Source organism: Tetrao urogallus, assembly GCF_951394365.1.
Source record: "Tetrao urogallus genome assembly, chromosome: 13".
Taxonomy (NCBI): Eukaryota; Metazoa; Chordata; class Aves; order Galliformes; family Phasianidae; genus Tetrao; species Tetrao urogallus.
The window spans coordinates 15,409,115-15,428,394 of NC_136826.1; the positions used below are offsets into that span (position 1 = coordinate 15,409,115).

Below are 19,280 nucleotides of genomic sequence, written 5' to 3' on the forward strand. Positions count from 1 at the left end.
GTTGCTTCAATGAATGTTTTGAAGCCAGGCCAGGGAGTGAATCAAACATGAATGACCGTGAGTCATTTCTGAGAACAACTCTGCTGAGGGTTCAAGGGTGACTCGATGACCGCAGATAGCTCTGCTGTCCTTCCAGCACAAGGAGGGGATCCACGACGTCTGTCTGGGTCTGTTTTAGTGCTGATTTCATGCTGAGGGGAGGACTGGCTGCGACCCCTGAGAGCAGGTTTGCCCAAGGAGGAGGGCCAAAAACTCCTCATCCACTTTCCAGATCCCTGGAAGCACACACATCAGTGGGGACCTGATGGGTCTTGATTGCACAGCTCCATTCCCACCAGCCCCATGGCAAATTTGTGGGGTATTTGCTTTAATGACTAAAGGCTAATTTGCTTCTCTTTTTTTCTTTTAAAGGTGAACCCTACACCACAGGGTACGCAAGCACTGCTGAAAATGATGTACTGCCCGCACTGTCGAGGTCTGATATCAGTGAAGCCCTGTTACAATTACTGCTTTAATGTCATGAGAGGCTGCTTGGCCAACCAAGGGGATTTGGATACAGAGTGGAATATCTTTATGGGTAAGGAAAATGGGTTAAAACTGCATGTAAGTACTCCCTGACATTATGTCCCTCCTGTGAATGGCTTTTGACAGTGCCCATGTTTGCTACAGCAGATTTTAAGGTGTCTGTGGCAGGTATCTTTCTTTTACATCTCTGTATATGGTAAAGCTTTTGCAGTTCATGTTAGTTTCTGAATAAATAAAACTTTCATTGCATCAGCAATCTCTATTGAAGCAAACTTTAGGAGGGTAAAGCTGCCATGTGTTTGTAGGTTTGGAGTGTTTCTTCTTGCTATAGCAAGAATATATGCTGTACGTGATACACATCCTCTATCTTGATTCATCACAATGTCCAAAAGCCTGGAGGCTGAGCTAGATTATGACCTCTAAGAAGAATGGAAAGAGAGTCCCAATTTAGTGTGGAGGCTTGCTACCTCTAAGCTATTTTGACCAATACTGCCAGTGGATCTGCTGTTGCAGCCTCTGCTTTCCCTTGCTGGATCAGACCCCAGTTTTTTCCCTCTGCCTCCAAGGATTTCCATCACGAAGCTCTCATATCCTTTCTCTGGTTTCTTTGTAATGTACGTACAAGCTGTTTTTTCCATATGACTCTTTGCATGTTTTTGTCACCATACAGCTGTCCTTCCTAAAGCCAGTTTTCTTGCTATGCAGCCGTGGTGAGCTTTGGGAAAAGCTGTAGGCCTGTATTTTACATTAAAAATTTGAATGGAACACGTGTCTAAATCCATTTCTAAACAGCTCATTTGGTGCTCAGCTGCTGTCCTTTAGAAATGTTGATAGGCTGTAAGTGATGCTCTGCAAGCATTTCTGCCATCGTCTTCCTCCTGTTTATTTCTCTTCCATGTTTAGTAATGGTGTTATTTGGTATATGCAATAGACTGACAAGTCATGTATATGAATAGTCTGAAATGTTAAATTCCACCTTGGGTCAGGACAGCAAAATTTGTGGCGCATCATGTTCTGGGGACACAGGCAATAGGTAACATTAAATGTTTTCATTTGTTCTCCTTTTCGAGGATCTTGATTTATCTGTGTAAGAGCATCCTTTGGGAGCAGTCACTTCACTCCAGTCAATGTGTGATGAAGTGCACATGTGAAGTTCCTGCAGCTACTGATGAAGCTGTGGTGCTCTTCCAATCCTGCTCTTGGAAAAAGGAGCTGTTAGGAAGAAAAGATTTCCCTTTCATTAAGCTCTGAGTTAAAAAAAAAAAAAAAAAAAGGTGGGGGGGAAATTGCTGATAATTGGCATCTCAGGCTGCATTCAAATCACAGAACTTGTTTTCTCATGTTTTGTGCATCAGCTTTTCACTTAACTGACTGTGCCAACTTGTGTGCAGGATAATATTTTCAGAAGGCATATATTTTTGCCTGTATATCCCATACAGGGAATTAAATGTGACACTAAATTGGGTTTCCAAGTCATTCTCTGGGAGTCTGACACCCCGCCCCCCTCCATTCCTCCCAGCCCTCTTTCTCATGAGAATATTAAGTATTTCAGCTACGATTGTTGCTGAAACAGCTCAAAGCCAAGAGACTTGCAAACATCTAGTCCAAGTAGAAAAGAGGAATCCCATGAAAGGGAAGGGCGTAATGCCAGGAAACAGACAAAAGCACAAGCAGCTAATTGCTGTAGGTGGCATGCAACTAAAAACGAAACTTGGGGGGAGCCAGCGAGCCCTGTCACATGAGGCTGATCAGGGACTGCGTGCGATAATTAAGATTATTAAACAAGACAAAGTAAATAAATACGATTCCAGGATGGAAGCAAAGCTTCTTGCAGTGCTTCCTCCCTAAAGGGCTTCTTGGCCACTCATTACTGAAGTACAGTCTTAGGCTTTGTTACATTTGCTGGCAGTATTTGCTGCTTTTTTTTGCACTCTGGGCTGATTCTTGCAGTGAAGTACAGATACTGAAAACTGAAGCTGTGCTTTCTATGGTCAGTTTAATAACTGAAGAGGTGCTGCTTACACTGCAGGCTTTTTTTCCATCTCAATTTGACTCTTGAGGCAAATAAACTTAAATAGATCTCGTGTTTGAGGGGGAAACATGTGACAAATGTCCTTTGTGTATGTTTTTAAAAGTTTAAAAGGAAAAAAAACGCAGCAACCCAGTTGCACGGGCTCTGCTGTTTTGCATTTTGGGCTTAAATACCAAGTTATTTATTGCGTGTAAAAAAGTAGATTTTGAAACTAGTAAAATAAAGGCAGTTGAAGGGGGAAACTTGTAATAAATACTGGAAGTATGTGCAAAGTTACATGCAAGCGTAGAATAGCATCTGCGTATGCATGTGTTTGTGCTCCTGTTGTTGTTTTTTAAAAAAGCACCTAATTTATAGGAGTATTTCTCACTGTAGTATGGCTAAGCGTTATTTCTTATCTTTGCCTTTCCTTTTCTTCAGTAACCCTTGCTTCTCTCTATGTCCACTGCCTGTTTTCTCCCAGCTTGACAGTATTCTACAGTTAGCGGCTCTATGTGAAAGTCACTTGTGTAAAGCTTTTCCAAAACGGGGATGTTGAGTCTGTAGGTTTTTCGAGACAAAGCCTCCTTCCTGCCTTCCTTCTGCAAAGTACTGTTTAAAGTTGCAGCGTGTGACATAACGGCTGAATTTTACTCTTTTTCTCTCATTTAACTGTCTTTAAATTATTTCGCCATCCATCCTCAGCACAATTGTGCACCCATTAGACAGGGGTATACTTTGTTTCAAGCAAGCTTTGCGGTGGGGGGGTGTGTGAGGCTTTCCTGAATGAGCAGTGTTAATCTCCAGTGCCTTTTCATGATTTTTCTTTTTTCCTTACAAAGATTTACTCTGCTCGAAGATGTAGAATTCAGGCTCCATATACATATCTGGAGCACTACTTTGCGCACAAAGAATTTTTCCCTTTTAGAAATGATGATTGTTGTTAATGAATGGTCAAGGTCTTCTCCCTCCTTCCCTCCCCTTTTAAATCAGATCTTGGGGTTAAGACTGAGAACTGCCTTTTGTTCTTCAAGTCAGACAGTGAGACTGAAGATGTGGGTTTCTGATTATTTGTGGCACAATGCGAAAGAATTGCTTTCCTTCATGAGAGCGAGGTGCTTTGTCGGCAAGGATTGTCTCAATGCCAGTAGCAAGGACAAATGTATGCAGGAGGAAAAGGGTCTTTAAGGCACGGAGCTGTACGGTGTGGTGTTTTTGTTGTTCCTCCCCCCTCCAAATCCACTTCCATCTCCCCCAGCACATTGAGGAGAGACAGTCTTTGTCACGCTGTGTGTTTGTAATAAGTGACCAGGGTACATTTTTCACTCTGCTGGACTTTTTTTGTGAAGCAGATCAAACTTGCTGAGCCACCTTGCCCTGCCTTATAAATGTCAATTAGTTTGAGCTGGAGCTGGGGAGGGGTGAGGAGAGGAAGATCTTTTGGGGAGACGAGTTGCACCTAGGCTTTATTTACGGCTGCAGTGCAACTTGCCTCCCCTCTCAAAGTGCCGCGATGCTAATGTCATCTTGAATCCCAGCCAGCCTTATTAATGTCAAATGTGGCTGCCAGAGGGAATCCACCGCTGGCTCTGCCTGCTGATGGGGACACCAGCCAGCTCCTGGTGGGAGGTAGAAGTTTGTGGGATGGCCCCCGAATCAAAACCGAGCACTGGGTGGAGCCCCCTTCTCCCCTCCTTTTATTTTTCTTTTTAATGAAAGTTGGTTTCATTTAGTGCTCCTTGCCAGTATCTAACACCGCTCGTGAAGAGCTACAGTCGAACGTATTCTCCAAAGGCAATTATTACTTTCCTTATCTTTTATAGCCAGCTTTGGCAGCTCTGCTGGAGGCCGAATGCATTTTCTATATCGGCAGTCAAAGCAGAGGCTGCATTCCTTCTCTGTGATACATGTAACGCCATGGCACCATCGGTAACAAAGGGCCCAATTCGCTCTACATTCCCATGGTCTTGTGTATGGCCTGCCCGGCTCAAAGTTTACAAAGACGCCAAACAGCCAGAAGAATCGGGGTTTATGTTTCCTTTCAGTCTTTCACAAACACTTTATTGATCTGCGGCCTTCCCCGGCCACTCGGAGAATTAAGTAGTTACAAAATGGAATAATTTTTTTTTTTCTTTTAAAACTATGCTTTTTTTTTTTTTTTTTTTTTTTTGCATGCTTTTATTATCTGCCCATTCATAATATTTTTATTTGAAATGAGCAGCTTCCTGCAAACTGTGATGGGATGTTCTTTATGCGCGTGAAAAACCGCAAGCGCTTTGACAATGATGAACACATTTAAGTTGTGCTCCACTTGTTTACAAAAGTCTCCATTTGGTAGCACATCAAAAGCATTTTTCTCCCCCCTGGCACAATGGTATATTCATGCTAGCAGTCATTACTCAGAGATTTGAAGCATCACTTTATTGGAGCCCACCACAATGCAGTCTAAGATTCTTTGTTTCGTTTGTTATTACCGTCTTAAAAAAAAAAAAGAAAATGCATTTAGTTCAGACCTGTTTGTAGTCACTGACGGCCAAATTCCAGCCGTGCCCTGCAGCAGCTCCAGCATTAACGGTGGTTTTGTCCATCTGCAGGGTGAGGGTGTTTCCTGGGGGCTGAGCTCCTGGTGGGTTTTGTCCCTAAACATCCCTTGGATGGCACCGCTGGTCCCTCTGACGCTGCGTTTCCTCCAAAGCAATGTTTAGGTTGCCTTGATCCACTGATCAGTCCTTAATTAATGCCCAGCCAATCTTTATTACACTGAGTTGTCATTACAGACTGCGTTTCTCGGCTAGGAATGCTTCTGCAGCTTGTGTGGTGGTCTTGGTGTTGAGTTCTTGGGACGTATAGATTTTTTAAATTTTATAAATATGCAAGTAGCTTGATTATATATATTTATAATTTTTAGGGTGGTGGTTTTTTATTTAAAAAGAATTAGACACTGAGGCAGCGCTATCAGTAAATTGTTTCACGTGTGGAGCATCTTTAATGGACTTCAACTGATAAGCAAAGTCCACAGAAGTTTTCTGCTTTTCCTAAGTACCCTTCTGCACTTAAGGAGGAGAATGAATGTCACTAGAAACACTTTTCAAGGGAAATTAATAGGCTGAATGTGAAACACCCATTTCTCCTTAATGGAGGAGAACAGGCGTATCCTTGGGAGGAGGGAGGAGCTCCTTGGGACAGGGCTCTCTTGGGGCCATGGCGCTGGCCTTTGCGTCACAGCGGGGGGAATTCAAAGAGTTCAATGCAAAGGCAAAATTAGGAGTTTGTGGCATAGCAGCGTGAAGTGATGCAGGAGAGGAGAGAACAGTGCTTTGGGGATGGAAAGACTGCAGAGAAAGCGATGCAATGGGCAAGAAAAGATGAGCGCTTAGCACGAGACGTGTGCCTGGAGCTGCCATTCAGGGATGACTCGGGAAAGGCTTGAAAGCAATGCAGGTTGAAATCTTCAACACTAATAATAATTTCCAGGTGGAAGTAATGGAAGCTCAGTAACTCCTCTGCTTAATGATGTTTTTGATGAATACGTGCACGTCAGCATGGGAAGACTGACCTAGTGTTGGCTGAGGGACTTTTCCATAGCCCCTTTAGTAGACATGTGCCAAGCATTTACCCTTCTCTCTTGCCGTCTTCCTTGTGTAAATCGTCCACGCAAGGCCAGACTGTGCAATCATCTTTCTTCTCCAGGCACAGCAAAGTCTGGAGCTTTTTGTAAGGACGAGGCTGCGGTGTTCTATGTTGGTGTCATCTTCAGGACTAGCACAAAGACCCTGGTGCCTTTCTCTCAGCGCTGAAAGCAGTCTCTAAAAACAAATGACACAAGGAAACCTTTAATAAATAAGTATGGAGTATGGAGAGGAGGGTTTTAGTAATGCTTGTTCTAATGGGAGTAGCTGATTACAGACTGCCTTCTGGCAGACTGCAAAGGCTCTCCCTCATTTAGTGCTGCTTTTGATGTGTATGAGCCCGTGGCCGGGTGCTGGCAGGCTGGGAAGTGCCGACAAGCAGCCTGGTGATGTTCCAACCTCTGGGAATGCAGTAGAATGTTTCCTGGAGATGCGTGCTGGTCAGAAGCAACACTGCAGTGGCACCTTCATGGTCCTCACTGACCAGGTCATCACTGCATCTTGTCTCAGTGTCTTGTTCACATTGCGTCGTGTGGAGTTCCAAATGCCAACACCATGTTGCCTTTTACAGGTGTCTGGGGGGGATGCTGGTGAGAGTTATCTTTGAGGCAGCTCCATTAAAAACCTTTGCTTCTCTCTGTGTTAGGTTCGATGCTGCTGGTCGCAGAGAGGCTGGAGGGGCCTTTTAATATTGAGTCAGTCATGGACCCCATTGATGTGAAAATTTCAGATGCAATCATGAATATGCAGGAGAACAGCATGCAAGTGTCTCAGAAGGTAAATGGACAACAGGTGCACAGGTTTTATTTATCCGGTCTCTTATATTCCCCTATTCTAGTTGATTTGTGTTTGTTTTTTTTTCCTTAATGCCTTTTCAAGTATACAGAGAGCTGATTTATTATTTTGAAGGGCGGTCTGCAGGCTTCCAAAGTGGAGGCCTCTTGTGAGCTCCCGTTTTCTAAGCTCGTTTCTTTCCCTTGCCCAGGTTTTCCAGGGATGTGGCCAGCCAAAATCACTCGCCCAAGGTCGAACCGCTCGCTCCGTCTCTGAGGGTGGTTTCAGTGCTCGTTTCAGACCCTACAACCCTGAAGAGCGGCCGACCACAGCTGCAGGCACGAGCTTGGACAGGCTGGTGAGTGCCCCGTCCTGCTGGTACCACTCGGGTGCTGCTCCCCCATGTTGAGCAGTGTGCTTTTTCCACTGGTAATTTATAGGGTTTTTTAATACTCCTTGGCTGTCTTAAACTCTCTGAGGGGTGTAGTCTGCCCGTGGCTCTGCATGTGAATTACCTCAATGCTTGTGTGTCAGAAAGTGCCTGTTTTAAAGGCTTCGCTTATGAGTAATATGTGTTTGAAGAGTGGTGTTTAATTTTGTATTAAAAAAGTAAATCAACCATCAAAACGACGCAACTTTACATGCAGCCTAACGAGCTGGCCTGTGCACGTCTGTTGTGATAAAAATACCTTTCCAGCTTCACTTTTAATGAGTCTTTGGTATTCTGGACTGTGTCCTGCATTTCTTTTTATTTTTTTTTTTTTTAATAGGTTACTGATGTGAAAGAAAAGCTGAAGCAGGCCAAAAAATTTTGGTCATCTCTCCCTGGCAATATTTGCAGTGATGAAAAGATATCTGTGGGCACGGGCAATGAGAATGAGTGCTGGAACGGGAGCGCCAAGAGCAGGTTTGGAGACGCGGCTGTGCTGGGTGAACACTCCCCTCCTGCCCCAGCCATCCCCCTGGGCAGCCCAGCACTTTAGTTTCGAGCCCTTTACTCTTAGGGGCACGCACACAGGCTGCTCCATTCATGTAGGCAGGGGAGCCTGAATGAACTGTAGAATTGTTTGGTTGGAAGGGATTTTTAGAGGCCATCTAGTCCAACTCTCTTGCACTGAAAAGGGGCAAAGGGACACCTGCAGCTCAGTCAAGTTGTTCATAGTCTGGTCCAGCCTGACCTCAAATGTTTCCAGGGACAAAGTATCTGCCACCTCTCTGGGCAACCTGTGCCAGTGCTTCACTAAAGCAAAACTAAAGGGTTATTTAAGCTCTGTGTGGTGGCTTGTTTTCAGGTATTTCCAGATGCAGCGTCTCTCTGCACCTAGATGTTTTACTGACTACTTGCAGATTTAGGAAAGCAGTGTTTACAAAATCTTGGCCAAAAGAGTGGGGATGCTTCTCCTACATTGATTGTTGCCTCAGTGTCTCCAGTCTGTGCTTCTCACACGATGCTTACAGCAGCTGTTGCTGGGTTTCTTGTTGGGCAAAGGAGATGGAGGCTGGTGAAAGATCAACTTCTGTTCTGTTTGAGGACAGTGGCACAAGGGGACCAGTGGTTTTCATGCACACTTTGTATGGAAAAATAATTACAAATTTTTTTTTTTTTTTTCATTCTTCTAAGGAAGAAATTACCAACACATGAGTAAGCCAGAGGATTTCTGTCATATGGTTTATGTAACTGTTTAACTTTTATTTTGGAAATAGAAATTTATTTTTCTTCTGTTTGCTTACTGAAGAAATAAGCAAAATCCAAGTTGTTCCATTAAAAAAAAAAAAAAAAGTCCAGAGTTTTCCAGCAGTTTTTCTTAGCATTTAGTGTTTTTGCTCCTGCTATTTTTGAGGCACAAGATTGAGCCACACTGCATTCATTTTTCATCATTTCATGGGTGCCTTGAACTCTGCATTGCTCAGCTAGGGTAATGGTTTGGGACTCTGTCAAAAGAAATGACTCTGCCTCTTCTGAGGTCTTGTTCATCAGCAGCTTCTGCAGAGGTTTTCAAAGCAGATCTCCTGCTGCACATGAGGTCTGGCACCAGCAAGGAGGGGAGCTGGAGACTTTGCAGAGCTAAGCAAGGAGTAGTGGGGGGACCTTGGGGGATGCTGGCCCCTGTTGACTGCCATTCTAGGTGGATTGGGCTTGACTGTTACTCTCTTCCCTATAACTCCAAGCAGCTAGAAGTGCTCATCCACATTTTGGTCTCTTGATCTCTTAGCAACATGTGTTATTGATAACAAATAATAAAAAGAAACTCTTAAAAATTTAGGGTTTTTGCAAGCCCTTTAGACATATGCTTACATCTCACTGACCAGCACCAGGATCAGAAGAAAGAGAAGTTCGTATCTGTGGTCTGTAAGATAAAAGGTGTCGAGTTCTGCTCCGTAGGACAGTACTGCAAATACCTGTTCCAGGAGACATATTCTTAGGGGTTTTGTTGCTCAGTCTCTCATTTAAACCAGCATATTGTCTTTGTTGAGGTGTGCAGCAGTGCAGACCTAAGCATGCACACCTCCTCAGGCAGAGCAGGACGACTGCTGTCTGCTTCGATGAGCTGGGTTATGTTATCTCATTTTCAAAATCACAGATGTTTTTCCTGCTGGGGTTATTAGAGAAATTGCATCTTATGTCTGCGTGGTAAGAAGTACGTCTATAATACCACAGCTTGATTGCAAAGGCACATTATGCAAAACCAGAATGTCTCTTGCCTCCCACAGTTCCCATAGGTTTCGTGGGTGTAGCTATGACCCCAAAGATTGTTTTCCCAGAAGTGTCATCTAACTGGACATCAGGCAGCTCAACGGCTCGTTTGCTGTGTTGCCTGCAGCAAGCTGATTTATGCTGTTGTAAGCTATTATTATTATAAACCTCCAATCTTCCTTTTTTTTTATTTTGGACTGGGAAGAAAATTCTTTTCCTTAGCTTTCCAATCACAGGGGCACAGGGTATCTAAAAACACTGTTTGATTTTTCCATGCTCCAAAGGCTGCGAGGTACTGAAGAAGTGCTTCATGAGGGCTAATGTGTGGGAAGAAGGCATTAGGCTCAGGAAATCACCAGATGGGGGGTGGCATCACTGGATTTCCCCACTCTCACCCTTTGGCGTGGTCCCCACTGAGCGCAGCTCCAGTAACAGCCACCGCGGTTTCTTTGTAGGTACGACTTTGCAGTGACTGGAAACGGCTTAGCGAGTCAAGTGAACAACCCAGAGGTGGAAGTTGACATTACCAAGCCAGACATGGTGATTCGCCGGCAAATCATGGTTCTGAGGGTGATGACCAACAAGCTGAAGAATGCGTACAGTGGGAACGACGTCGACTTCATTGACGTCAGTACGTTAGCTGTCGTTTGCCTTTTATTTATTTATTTTTAATTGGGTTTCATGCTAACACGCAGGGTAGCTGGTTAAGCATCAGCTATCACAAGCGTGTTGGTGAGGAGGGTGGGGAATGACGTGTCTGGCAGGCTCTGAAAGGGGGCTCATCAATGCCAAAGTGCTCTGCACTGCGGGGCATCAGCCGTCTCCTTACACCAAGAGCATCACGGAAATGTCTGTGCGTTTGTTGTCTTCTTCCTCTCCCTCTCTCTCTCTCTTCTGCCATTTGCAAGCAAAGCGTTGGGCTGCAGAAGGCAGAAGGCTGCAGCGTGTCTCTTTCCTGCAGGTGAGGAGAGCAGCGGGGAGGAGAGCGGCAGCGGCTGTGAGTTCCAGCAGTGCTCCACGGAGTTCGAGTTCAACGCGACTGAAGTTACTGGAAACTCCAACAAGAGTGATAAAAAAGTGAACACTTCTGCCGCTCCCAGTAGCGGTTTATCACAAGCAGCCTTGTTCCTTAGCATTTTGGTCTTGGCCATGCAAAGACAATGGAGATAATTGTGCAGCATAGGGAGAAAAACAAGACTTTTATTATCAAACGTTAGAAGGCACCTGCTTTCTCTTTTATACCATCTAGTGACTTTGCTTTTTAAGTTAATGGACAACAGTGTACAGTTTTTACTATGTTGCCACTGGTTTTAAGATACTGGTATTTTTTTCCCTTGCTATTCTGGGATTAACAGGAATGGGGCCTGTCAGTCTGTCCCATTCACCAAGAGTCCATGATAGAGGTGGATAACAAAAATGTATATACAAGCCTGTAGTTAGCTCTGCATTCGTCTTTATCACTTTTCTTTTTTTTTTTTTTTTTTTAATGTTATTTTATTTTACCACATCTCTTACGAGAAGAAGAAACCCACGGTCCTCTCTTGGCATGTAACAAGTATGTGTTTCTGAAATGAGGAATATCTGTACAGAAGCAGGTTTTATTTATCATGTTATCTTGTGGGGAAAAATAATTACCAAACAAGCAGAAAACGTGTTTCATGTAGTTAACTTCCCATTTATCCGCCTTATGTTAGTTGCCTTATCTGGAAAGAAGTGGAAGGAATTTGTCTTTATGATATGCTGAAAGAGAAGATGAAGGCAGAGCTGGTCAGCGTGCCAAACGCCCCATGTGCAGAAGGTGGTGATGCCAGGAGCAGGTTGTACTTTCTTTACGGGATGTCTGGTTAAATTGGAAGAGACTGTGGAGAAATCCAGTTTCGTGGATGCTGAGAAGAGTTATATCACGTGTTCCCCCGGATCCTTGCAATTAGCTGTAACTCGTGTAGGTCAGTCCCCAACATGCATCCCCCATGGGAATAAGGCATTAAACTTGTTCAGTTGGAAGCAACTTGTCGTGTCACAGATCCAAATGCCAACACCTGTCTTGACTGCAAATCTGTTAGATGAGCGCTGGATTTATTGCTATTACTATTGTTTTTAGGAATACTTTGCCGAGGGTGAAGCAGGGGGGGCTGCTGGTTTTGTTCTTGCAGCTTTGGTTGGGTGCAGAAGGGAAGGACCAGCCAGGCAGAGCTGCAGTGCTGCAGACAGATGGGGGTAGGAGCTGGCTGGGCTGAAAATGCCCCTTTTTGGTGCATTTGGTCACCTGGGACCTGGTGCCCTGGCACTGAGCAAGCACAGCTTTCCAGCACTGCCTGAGATGCCCTTCTCTCTCTGTCTGTGCCTTTTGTGGTTGGAACAGCATAGTGATGAACAGCAATTCATTAATAAAAGAAATTTTGTTTTTAAGAAAGAAAAAAAGAAGAATTTAAAGAGTTTGGGGGGGTGAAAAAGAGTCTTCAGAAAGACTCTGAATTACTCTGCGTGTCTCCTGCTTTAGGTATAGCCTTTAGGTCTGGCTGGGTGCTGGGATCCAGCCAGGAACACAATCCAGAGAGAGAGAGAAAGTTTGCTGTATTCCAGTCTTGTGTTGTAAGGATAATTTTCTATTTTTATATTGAAGCATTAATTACTTGTTAGCTCAGGGTCAGTGTTATATTCAACTTTATTTTCACACCAAATTTCTGCAAAGCTATAAAGATGAAGTATTCTTGGCCGGTGGAAACAATCCTGGAGGCTTAATTTTGCTAGAAGTAGCCCGTTATTTATTAAAACATGATGTTAGTGGAGTAGGGATATTCTGGCTATTTTTCTTTAGAAAATAAATCACGGAAGCATAAAACTGAAAAAGTTATAAATTTATGTGTGGGAAAAAATGGATTGTAAATAGCTAAGTTGCCTTGTGAGGAATTGGAAAATGTGCTGATACTTAGAAACTACCTCAGTTCTGAGGAATTTCCTTTCTAGCTTTGAGTGCTATTACATTTACTTGGTAGAAGTGAATCTGGTCTCCAATATGTAGCTGAAAGAGTTATCCCTATAGACCTTGTTAGATTGTTTTTAATTTAGAGGGTTGAACTACATCCAGCTGTTTTCTTTCAGCTAAGTTCCCTAACAAAGAGAATTTCTGAATTAAATATTGCTGATGGTTTCCATGACTTTTACTGATTTGTTTGGTTTCATGGCATTTTTTTCTGATTGCCCTTTAATTATTTAAATGGTTCTAGCCATTTGAATTTTAACCCTGAAATAAACAAACCTTAGATGCACTACCATTGTAAATACACCACGCTAAGGTCTGACTGGATAACCCTTCTGGCTTATACCCAGCTGGCAGGCCGGCAAAGTTAAAGGAAGAAAAAAAAAAATAAATTAAACTTCTTCAGAGCTCAGAGAATGGTGGAACAAAAGCCCTTGTGTTCGGAGTGGCTGACTTTTCCAACATCTCACTTTTTGGCCTAAGTGTTCATCTGTCAGAACGTTGCTTGTAAATTCTCCTCTTTTGAGCCTTCTGCCCAGCGTGTACTTAAAGAAGAACATTTCTGACTTTATGTTTATCATTTTACGTCTAATTGCTTACTAATTATTACTCACTAGCTTGGTAGAAGTGGACAATGCAAAGACCTGACGTGCGTTTTAAACATGTCCAGCTGATGCTGTTAACAGCGCAACAGTCCTCTGCTATATCAAGGACAGATTTGTCACCTGGGGCTACAGGAAACAAGAGTAAACATCAATGTAGGATGATCAAAAGTTGTGTTCCTGCTTTTATTTTGTGTTTGTGTGTGAAATTGGCTCTCTGACATGAGCTTGTAAACTAAACCATACGGGTGGGACCGAGGCGGGCTGCTGGCTGGCCAGAAGGCATCTGCTCCATTCCTTCCAGTGTTTCTTTTTTCCATATAACCATTGCCATTATGGCTGTGCTTTAAAGAACAATTTCCATGCATAGATGAATTATTGAAATGAATGAAGTACTGGTGGGCTTCAAAAGAGAAGGTGGTGTACTTCTAGAGTCGGAATAAAGAATCCAGTGAGAGGAGCTGCTGTAATTTTTGATTGTTTCTGAAACCTGATGGTGCTGAACTTTCCCTTGCCATTTGCTTGTTGTTTGGCTGGATGCAGGACCTCTGCCTCAGAGCTGGCTCCTTGCTCGCACTAACACCTGGTATCAGACACTTCAGAGCAAGGCATGTAAAAAAAAAACAAAAAAACCTTCCCATTTATTTGTATGCTTTTAATGTAGCGTGTCCTACAGTAACCCGTGGCCCTGTTTGTCACCCTACCAGCACCTCTGACACTCTCTTCCTTCCTACCTTCCTGCTGTGAAAGTGGCTGCCTGCTGTGTGGCTGCCCTCATGTCAGTTCTGCTGCCTTGTCTTTGCTTTCTAGCACACAGCCTCAGCATTTCTCAGCTGTGGAAGGCCCACTCGCTGGCACATCCCCATCCTGGGGGCAGCAGATGGGCAGGTCCTACCAACACGGGCACGGCTGGGACATCTCGGGTGCTGAGCAGCAAGGATTTGTGCCAGTGGGAGCTGGAGGGCATCAAACCTGAATACATCCATCTCCCGTTAGAAGAAAATAAATGGCACCTTCATTTTGTAGTCCCACTCCTGGCTGGTGAGAATCCCACCACAGGGTGGGATTTGTGGCCAAGAGCGAATGCCTCTGGGTCAGCCCTGTCCTGTGCTGTCCTTACCAGCGCCCCTGGGCTTGATGCTGCTGTCTCCCTTTCCTGAGCAGTTGTGCTGCATTCCTTTGTGGCATTTTCTTTCACATGGCAATGATTTAATGATTTAAGGTGATCCATATCTGCAAGACATATGTTGACTAATGATTGTGTAGTAGTGGCAGGTTTTGTTGTGTTTTTTTTTTGACCACCTGAATGTAATCCAACCTCAGTACTAACAGTTTGTGATAATGCTGTTTCAAGTACCACCACTTTGTTGTTGTTTTGTTTTTGTTTTGCTGATGTTTGGGGTTTTTTTTTTTGTTTGTTTGTTTTTGTTTGTTTCTTTTTTGTTGTTATATTTTTTTAATCCTCTGCCGTGGTTTGTCTGAGGGCATGTAACACTGTAAATTGCCTGGGAAGACACAGCTCTTTATGGGCTAGCTGTAATTCTGAGTCAAGTGTGCTTAAATTGCTGTAATTTGTATCTAATGGATTACATGGATTGAGAGCCCTTTTATAACTGTTGGAGCAAGGAGGGGCTGCCTGCCTGGAGGGGAGGGGAAGGCATTCTTTGTCCTCATCTGAATGGGACCTTCCCCTTTGGCTGCCCTCGTTTGGGCAGTGTGCCGAGACGGGGTCTGGGAGGAGATGTTGGCCATACCTGGCAGGTGGTGCAGGATTACCAGGTAAGAAATGCACATTTGAACCCTGCATGTGACCCCACGCAGAGGTTGCTGGCGGTGCGTCCCAGTGCTGCATTGCCCTCCCATCTCCCTCCCACTGGGTGCTGCTTCTCTGGAACTTGCTCTGCTTTGATCCCCACATTTCCTTTGGGATCCTTCTGTCATTTACTTTGTCCCTTGTTTCCGTGTTGACCTGGCTGGCTTTTCCCATACTTCTTGTTCTTTGCTGTGGATCCTCTTGTCTTTGTCACCTCTGCCACAATACACCTCCTTTTAACCTCCAGCAGAGCCCTGGACCTGTTAAGACAAAAGAGTTTTCGTATTCATCCCAAAGCAGCTCTTAAAATCTCCACCTCCTGCCCTTGTTGTACGTTTCATAAGCCAGTCTCTCTTGAAAGCTCAGGATGGGCCATGCCGTTGGGAAGGGCAGCAATCAGCCGACAAGCCTGCTTGGGGTTTTGGTCCAGCAATGCCCACCATGTTTGGAGCAGCTCAGCACTGAGGATGGGGTGAGGACCCTGGGGTTGTGCCCCTGCAGCACTGCCACATCTCCAGCAGAGGATGAGCAAGCTGATAGGAGACCTTTGCTCTGAAAGGAGGCTCAGTGGGAATCAGCGCTCTGCATCACCTTGCTTTGCATCGCTGTTCATCTTCATACCCTGCTGCTTTGTCTCCTGCTATGTGTGTCATTAATTCCTATAATCTGATGCAAATCAATATGCTAAAACCCTCATTAATTGGGTTACTGATTTATACTAATGAGACTTAAAATCTTGGAGAAGGTTGAGGGTATTTATTCCTCCTCTAAATGGCTGGAGGAGCTATTGTCAGCCCCACAATGCCTGGCCCTTGGCTGGGCTGGTAATTGCCTCATGACTGTATTTGCATCCACATAATGGTGAGGATGTTATAATGGTGAGGATGTTAGCGGCAGTTAAGACATCCCATCTTTTCCTGGGAACAGGAATACTTGGGATTAGCAGGGTGGAATGTGGTTGCCCACATTGCTCAGCCCCATTGCGGAGGGCGGCCACTCTTCACCTACCATCCATGTCCATTGCTGCTTCCATCATCTGAATTTTCCTCTGAGCTTTCGCTGTAAAATGAGGCTTGCCTGCAACTTGGCACATTAGGAATTGGCCAGGCTTCTGCTTTTTGCTTTTTCTTTTTGCTTTTTTAAATTTTTCTGGTGGGAAGAACCAGTGATTATTTTTAGAAGAAACGGTTTTGTCTGTTGACTTTAATGGGTTGAAATGCTGTTTTGGCATTTGCAAGCCTTCAAAACAGCTTTGCTGAAAACCCCATGTAGCATCATCAATAATACAGTAACGCCGAGGATCCCCAGGGACAGGCCACTAAGACAATAGCTGAAGCCTTACATTTATAAAGCTAATTGTTGTACATGCTCAGCTGTTTCCCCCACGCCAGTGCCACACACGTTCGCTGTTCTGTGCAAGAAGTGTATCTGAGGGCTGTGAAGTCTGCAGGAGGCTTTTCAGTGATGTTAACAGGAGGTGCATCTGCATTTCCAGGGACTTTTATCTAAGCAAGGTCGTAGGGAGGTATCAATGGTGCTTTTCAGTAGAAAAACTATTCTGATTTAACAAAGAAGCTGTTTTTTCTTTTTCTGTTTGTTTCCTTTTTTTTTTCTTTCTCCCCCTTTCCCCTTTCCTCCCTCCCCCCCCCCTTTTTTTTTTCCTCCTTTTTTCTTTTTTTTTTTTTTCTCCTCCTTTTTATGCCTTCATTTAAAGCCCCATGATGGGGTGGATATGTATCAGAGTTGAAATGGGCAATCCCATATATATATATCTGTGCCTTCATGGCTGGGTTTTGGAGGCATTTCTCAGTGCATTTGTCTTCAGACCATCCCTCTGAGTTTAGGGGATTTTGCCCACCATGCCCTGGTTGCAGGTGGGGGGATTTGTGCTCCAGTGCATGCGTGGGTTTGTGTAATAAAGCAAAAAGCTCCTCCTCCTCCACTAGGACCTGTATCCTGCTGAAACAGTCCTAAAGGAGTTTGTTGTCAGCTCTGAATTTTCCATGCTCTCTTTTTGAGGACGTTCCAGGTAAAACGTGTTGGGGAATGAGAGGAGGCATTGAGAGCTGTGAGGTAGCGGTGCCTCCATGGCTGGGGAGGGGGTGATGTTTGGCTGTGTTTTGTGGCTTTGTTTCTTTTGCTTGCTTCCATGGGGGGAAAAAAAACAAAACAAAACAAAACAAAAAAAACTAATAGCCAAGAATACCCACATTTGGAGGAGATTTAGAATACATAACAGCTATTTATTCATTATGAGGACGTTAGGATGTGTGTATCTTCAGAAACAGTAGACTCCTTTATTAAATAAGCATTTGTTGCCACAAAATAGTTGGTGGGATTTTGGGGTTTGAGCAGGGACGTTTGAGGGGCAGTGTGTATGTGGGAGAACAACTCCCCACAGGCAGCCAAGGGCTGAGAGAGGACAGATTACAAAGACGCTGTTGTCTTTGACAGAGGTCTTCCAGAGCCTCGTTGTCTGAAAATAACTAGCCAAATAAATTAGGTGTGTTGTATTCCCTGTGTATTTCATGCTGAATAACTCTGACATTTGGCTTCCTAGCTAAAAGGTAATGTCTATACAGCAGATAGCTCTGCTGAGCCTTTGGTGGCCACTCCAGCGTCACTCCTGCTTGTGGCATCCTCCAGATGATCGCAGGACTGAGGCTTCTGGAAGGGAGAACTTTCCCCTGCACAGAGAATTAGGAGAAAGTTCTTCTCTGAAAGAGCAGCGAGGTGTTGGCACAGGGCTGCCCAGTGAGTGGCGGGGTCACCATTCCTGGAGGTGCTCCAGAGCTGTGGGGATGTGGCACTGAGGGACGTGGTGACGGGCATGGTGGGGTGGGTTGGGATTGGGCTGGTTGATATTAGTGGTCTTTTCCAATCTGGTTCTGTGGTCCAGTGATGCTATGATTTGTGTACAGCCATGAGCAAACATGGGTTTTGACCTGTCCTGATGCATGCAGGTTGTATTCCATCCTTTTCAAAAGGGGAAAAAAAAACAACAAACAACCCAAACCTCCCTCCAATCCCCCCACAGCACGCACGCTGGTTGGGTGAGTCAATGCAAAAAGCAACAAAATGGCATCCAGGAGTGAGTGTCAGGGCTGTGCAGGAATCTTTCTTGATGAAGGCAGGGATTTTGGGGAGCCATGCAAACTGCCTCAAGCGCTGGCAGCAGCTGCAGCTCAGCCAATTGCAGGCAGAGGTTTTGTGGCTCTGCTGGCTTCTCACCGAGACAGCCGAGTGGTTTTAACGAGAGCAAGTAAGTTAAAACTGGTTTTCTCCTTTCAAAACGAGGGGCAGATTATGGCTGTTCAGGTTGCTGTTTTAACTGCTCCAGATGTCAAGCACAGCTCAGCCGAGATCAATGCGTAATCCAAAGGAAATACTGCTAATTTCAAAGGAATGTGGTCAATATTTAAATGTTTTGGATCTTTTCAATGTGTAGACGGTGGTAGTGGTCTGGCTGGGCTTATTAACTCCACTTTTGCAGGAGTGATTCCATTAGCATGAATTAATGTCTATTAACATTATTGATTTTCATTTATTTTAACATGCGGGCCTGTAACGGTATTAATTATTTCAGACATTCTCTAAGGCTGTGGTGAGTCAGAAGCTTGTTTAAGGCCTGATTCCACAAGCTTTTATCCCTCCAGTTGCTACTTAAGCCCTGACTTTGCTCCAAGTCTATGGAGCAGCTCCTGCTGCCTCCAGCAGCGCTGGGGCTGAGCCCATGCTGGTCCCCCTCCCACCCCATGCAGCTTTGTGCCCTGTCCATGCATGGCTCAGGTGGGTTTAACCTGAGCATGCCACTACCTGAAAAGAAATCACCCCACTAATTGGGTGTACAGGCATGGGGAAACAAAACAGATCAGAAACCTTCAGTTGAAAGTGGGTAGACCTGGGCTCCCTATTAAACTATTCCCAAATCAAGCCTAGGTAAACTTATTTTTTCCCTTTCTTGACTTTTTGTGTCTATGAAGCATACCAAGGACATTTGCACTTGCAAGGCAAAGAGGAGCAGCAAGTCTATGACTTTTTTGTGATAAAGCTTTCAACTTTTTTCATACCTTTAAATAAATCTGTCTCCTTTACGCCAGGTTGAGCAACAGCTCAGGAGAATGTTGGGAGAGAGAGCTGTGTCTTAGGGACTGAGACATGGACCTGTTTGTCAACAAAACGAGAAGTTCACAACTTATTTTCTTCACAGGCTCTCTGCTTTCAATGGCTGTTGAAATATTTTGCCTGTAG

The 19,280-nt window shown here is 44.5% G+C and overlaps 1 protein-coding gene across 1 annotated transcript in view; it reads left to right on the forward strand.

The window, feature by feature from the left end:
• Nucleotides 1–10,804, forward strand: part of GPC4 (glypican 4) — a gene marked incomplete at both ends in the record, with an annotated part of 60,097 nt that extends 49,293 nt beyond the window's left edge. Inside the window, 6 exon segments of the mRNA XM_079541994.1 lie at nucleotides 412–577; nucleotides 6,812–6,942; nucleotides 7,151–7,297; nucleotides 7,710–7,846; nucleotides 10,090–10,265; nucleotides 10,596–10,804. Of these exon segments, the coding sequence (XP_079398120.1) occupies nucleotides 412–577; nucleotides 6,812–6,942; nucleotides 7,151–7,297; nucleotides 7,710–7,846; nucleotides 10,090–10,265; nucleotides 10,596–10,804 (966 nt within the window).
• Nucleotides 10,805–19,280: the final 8,476 nt, after the last annotated feature.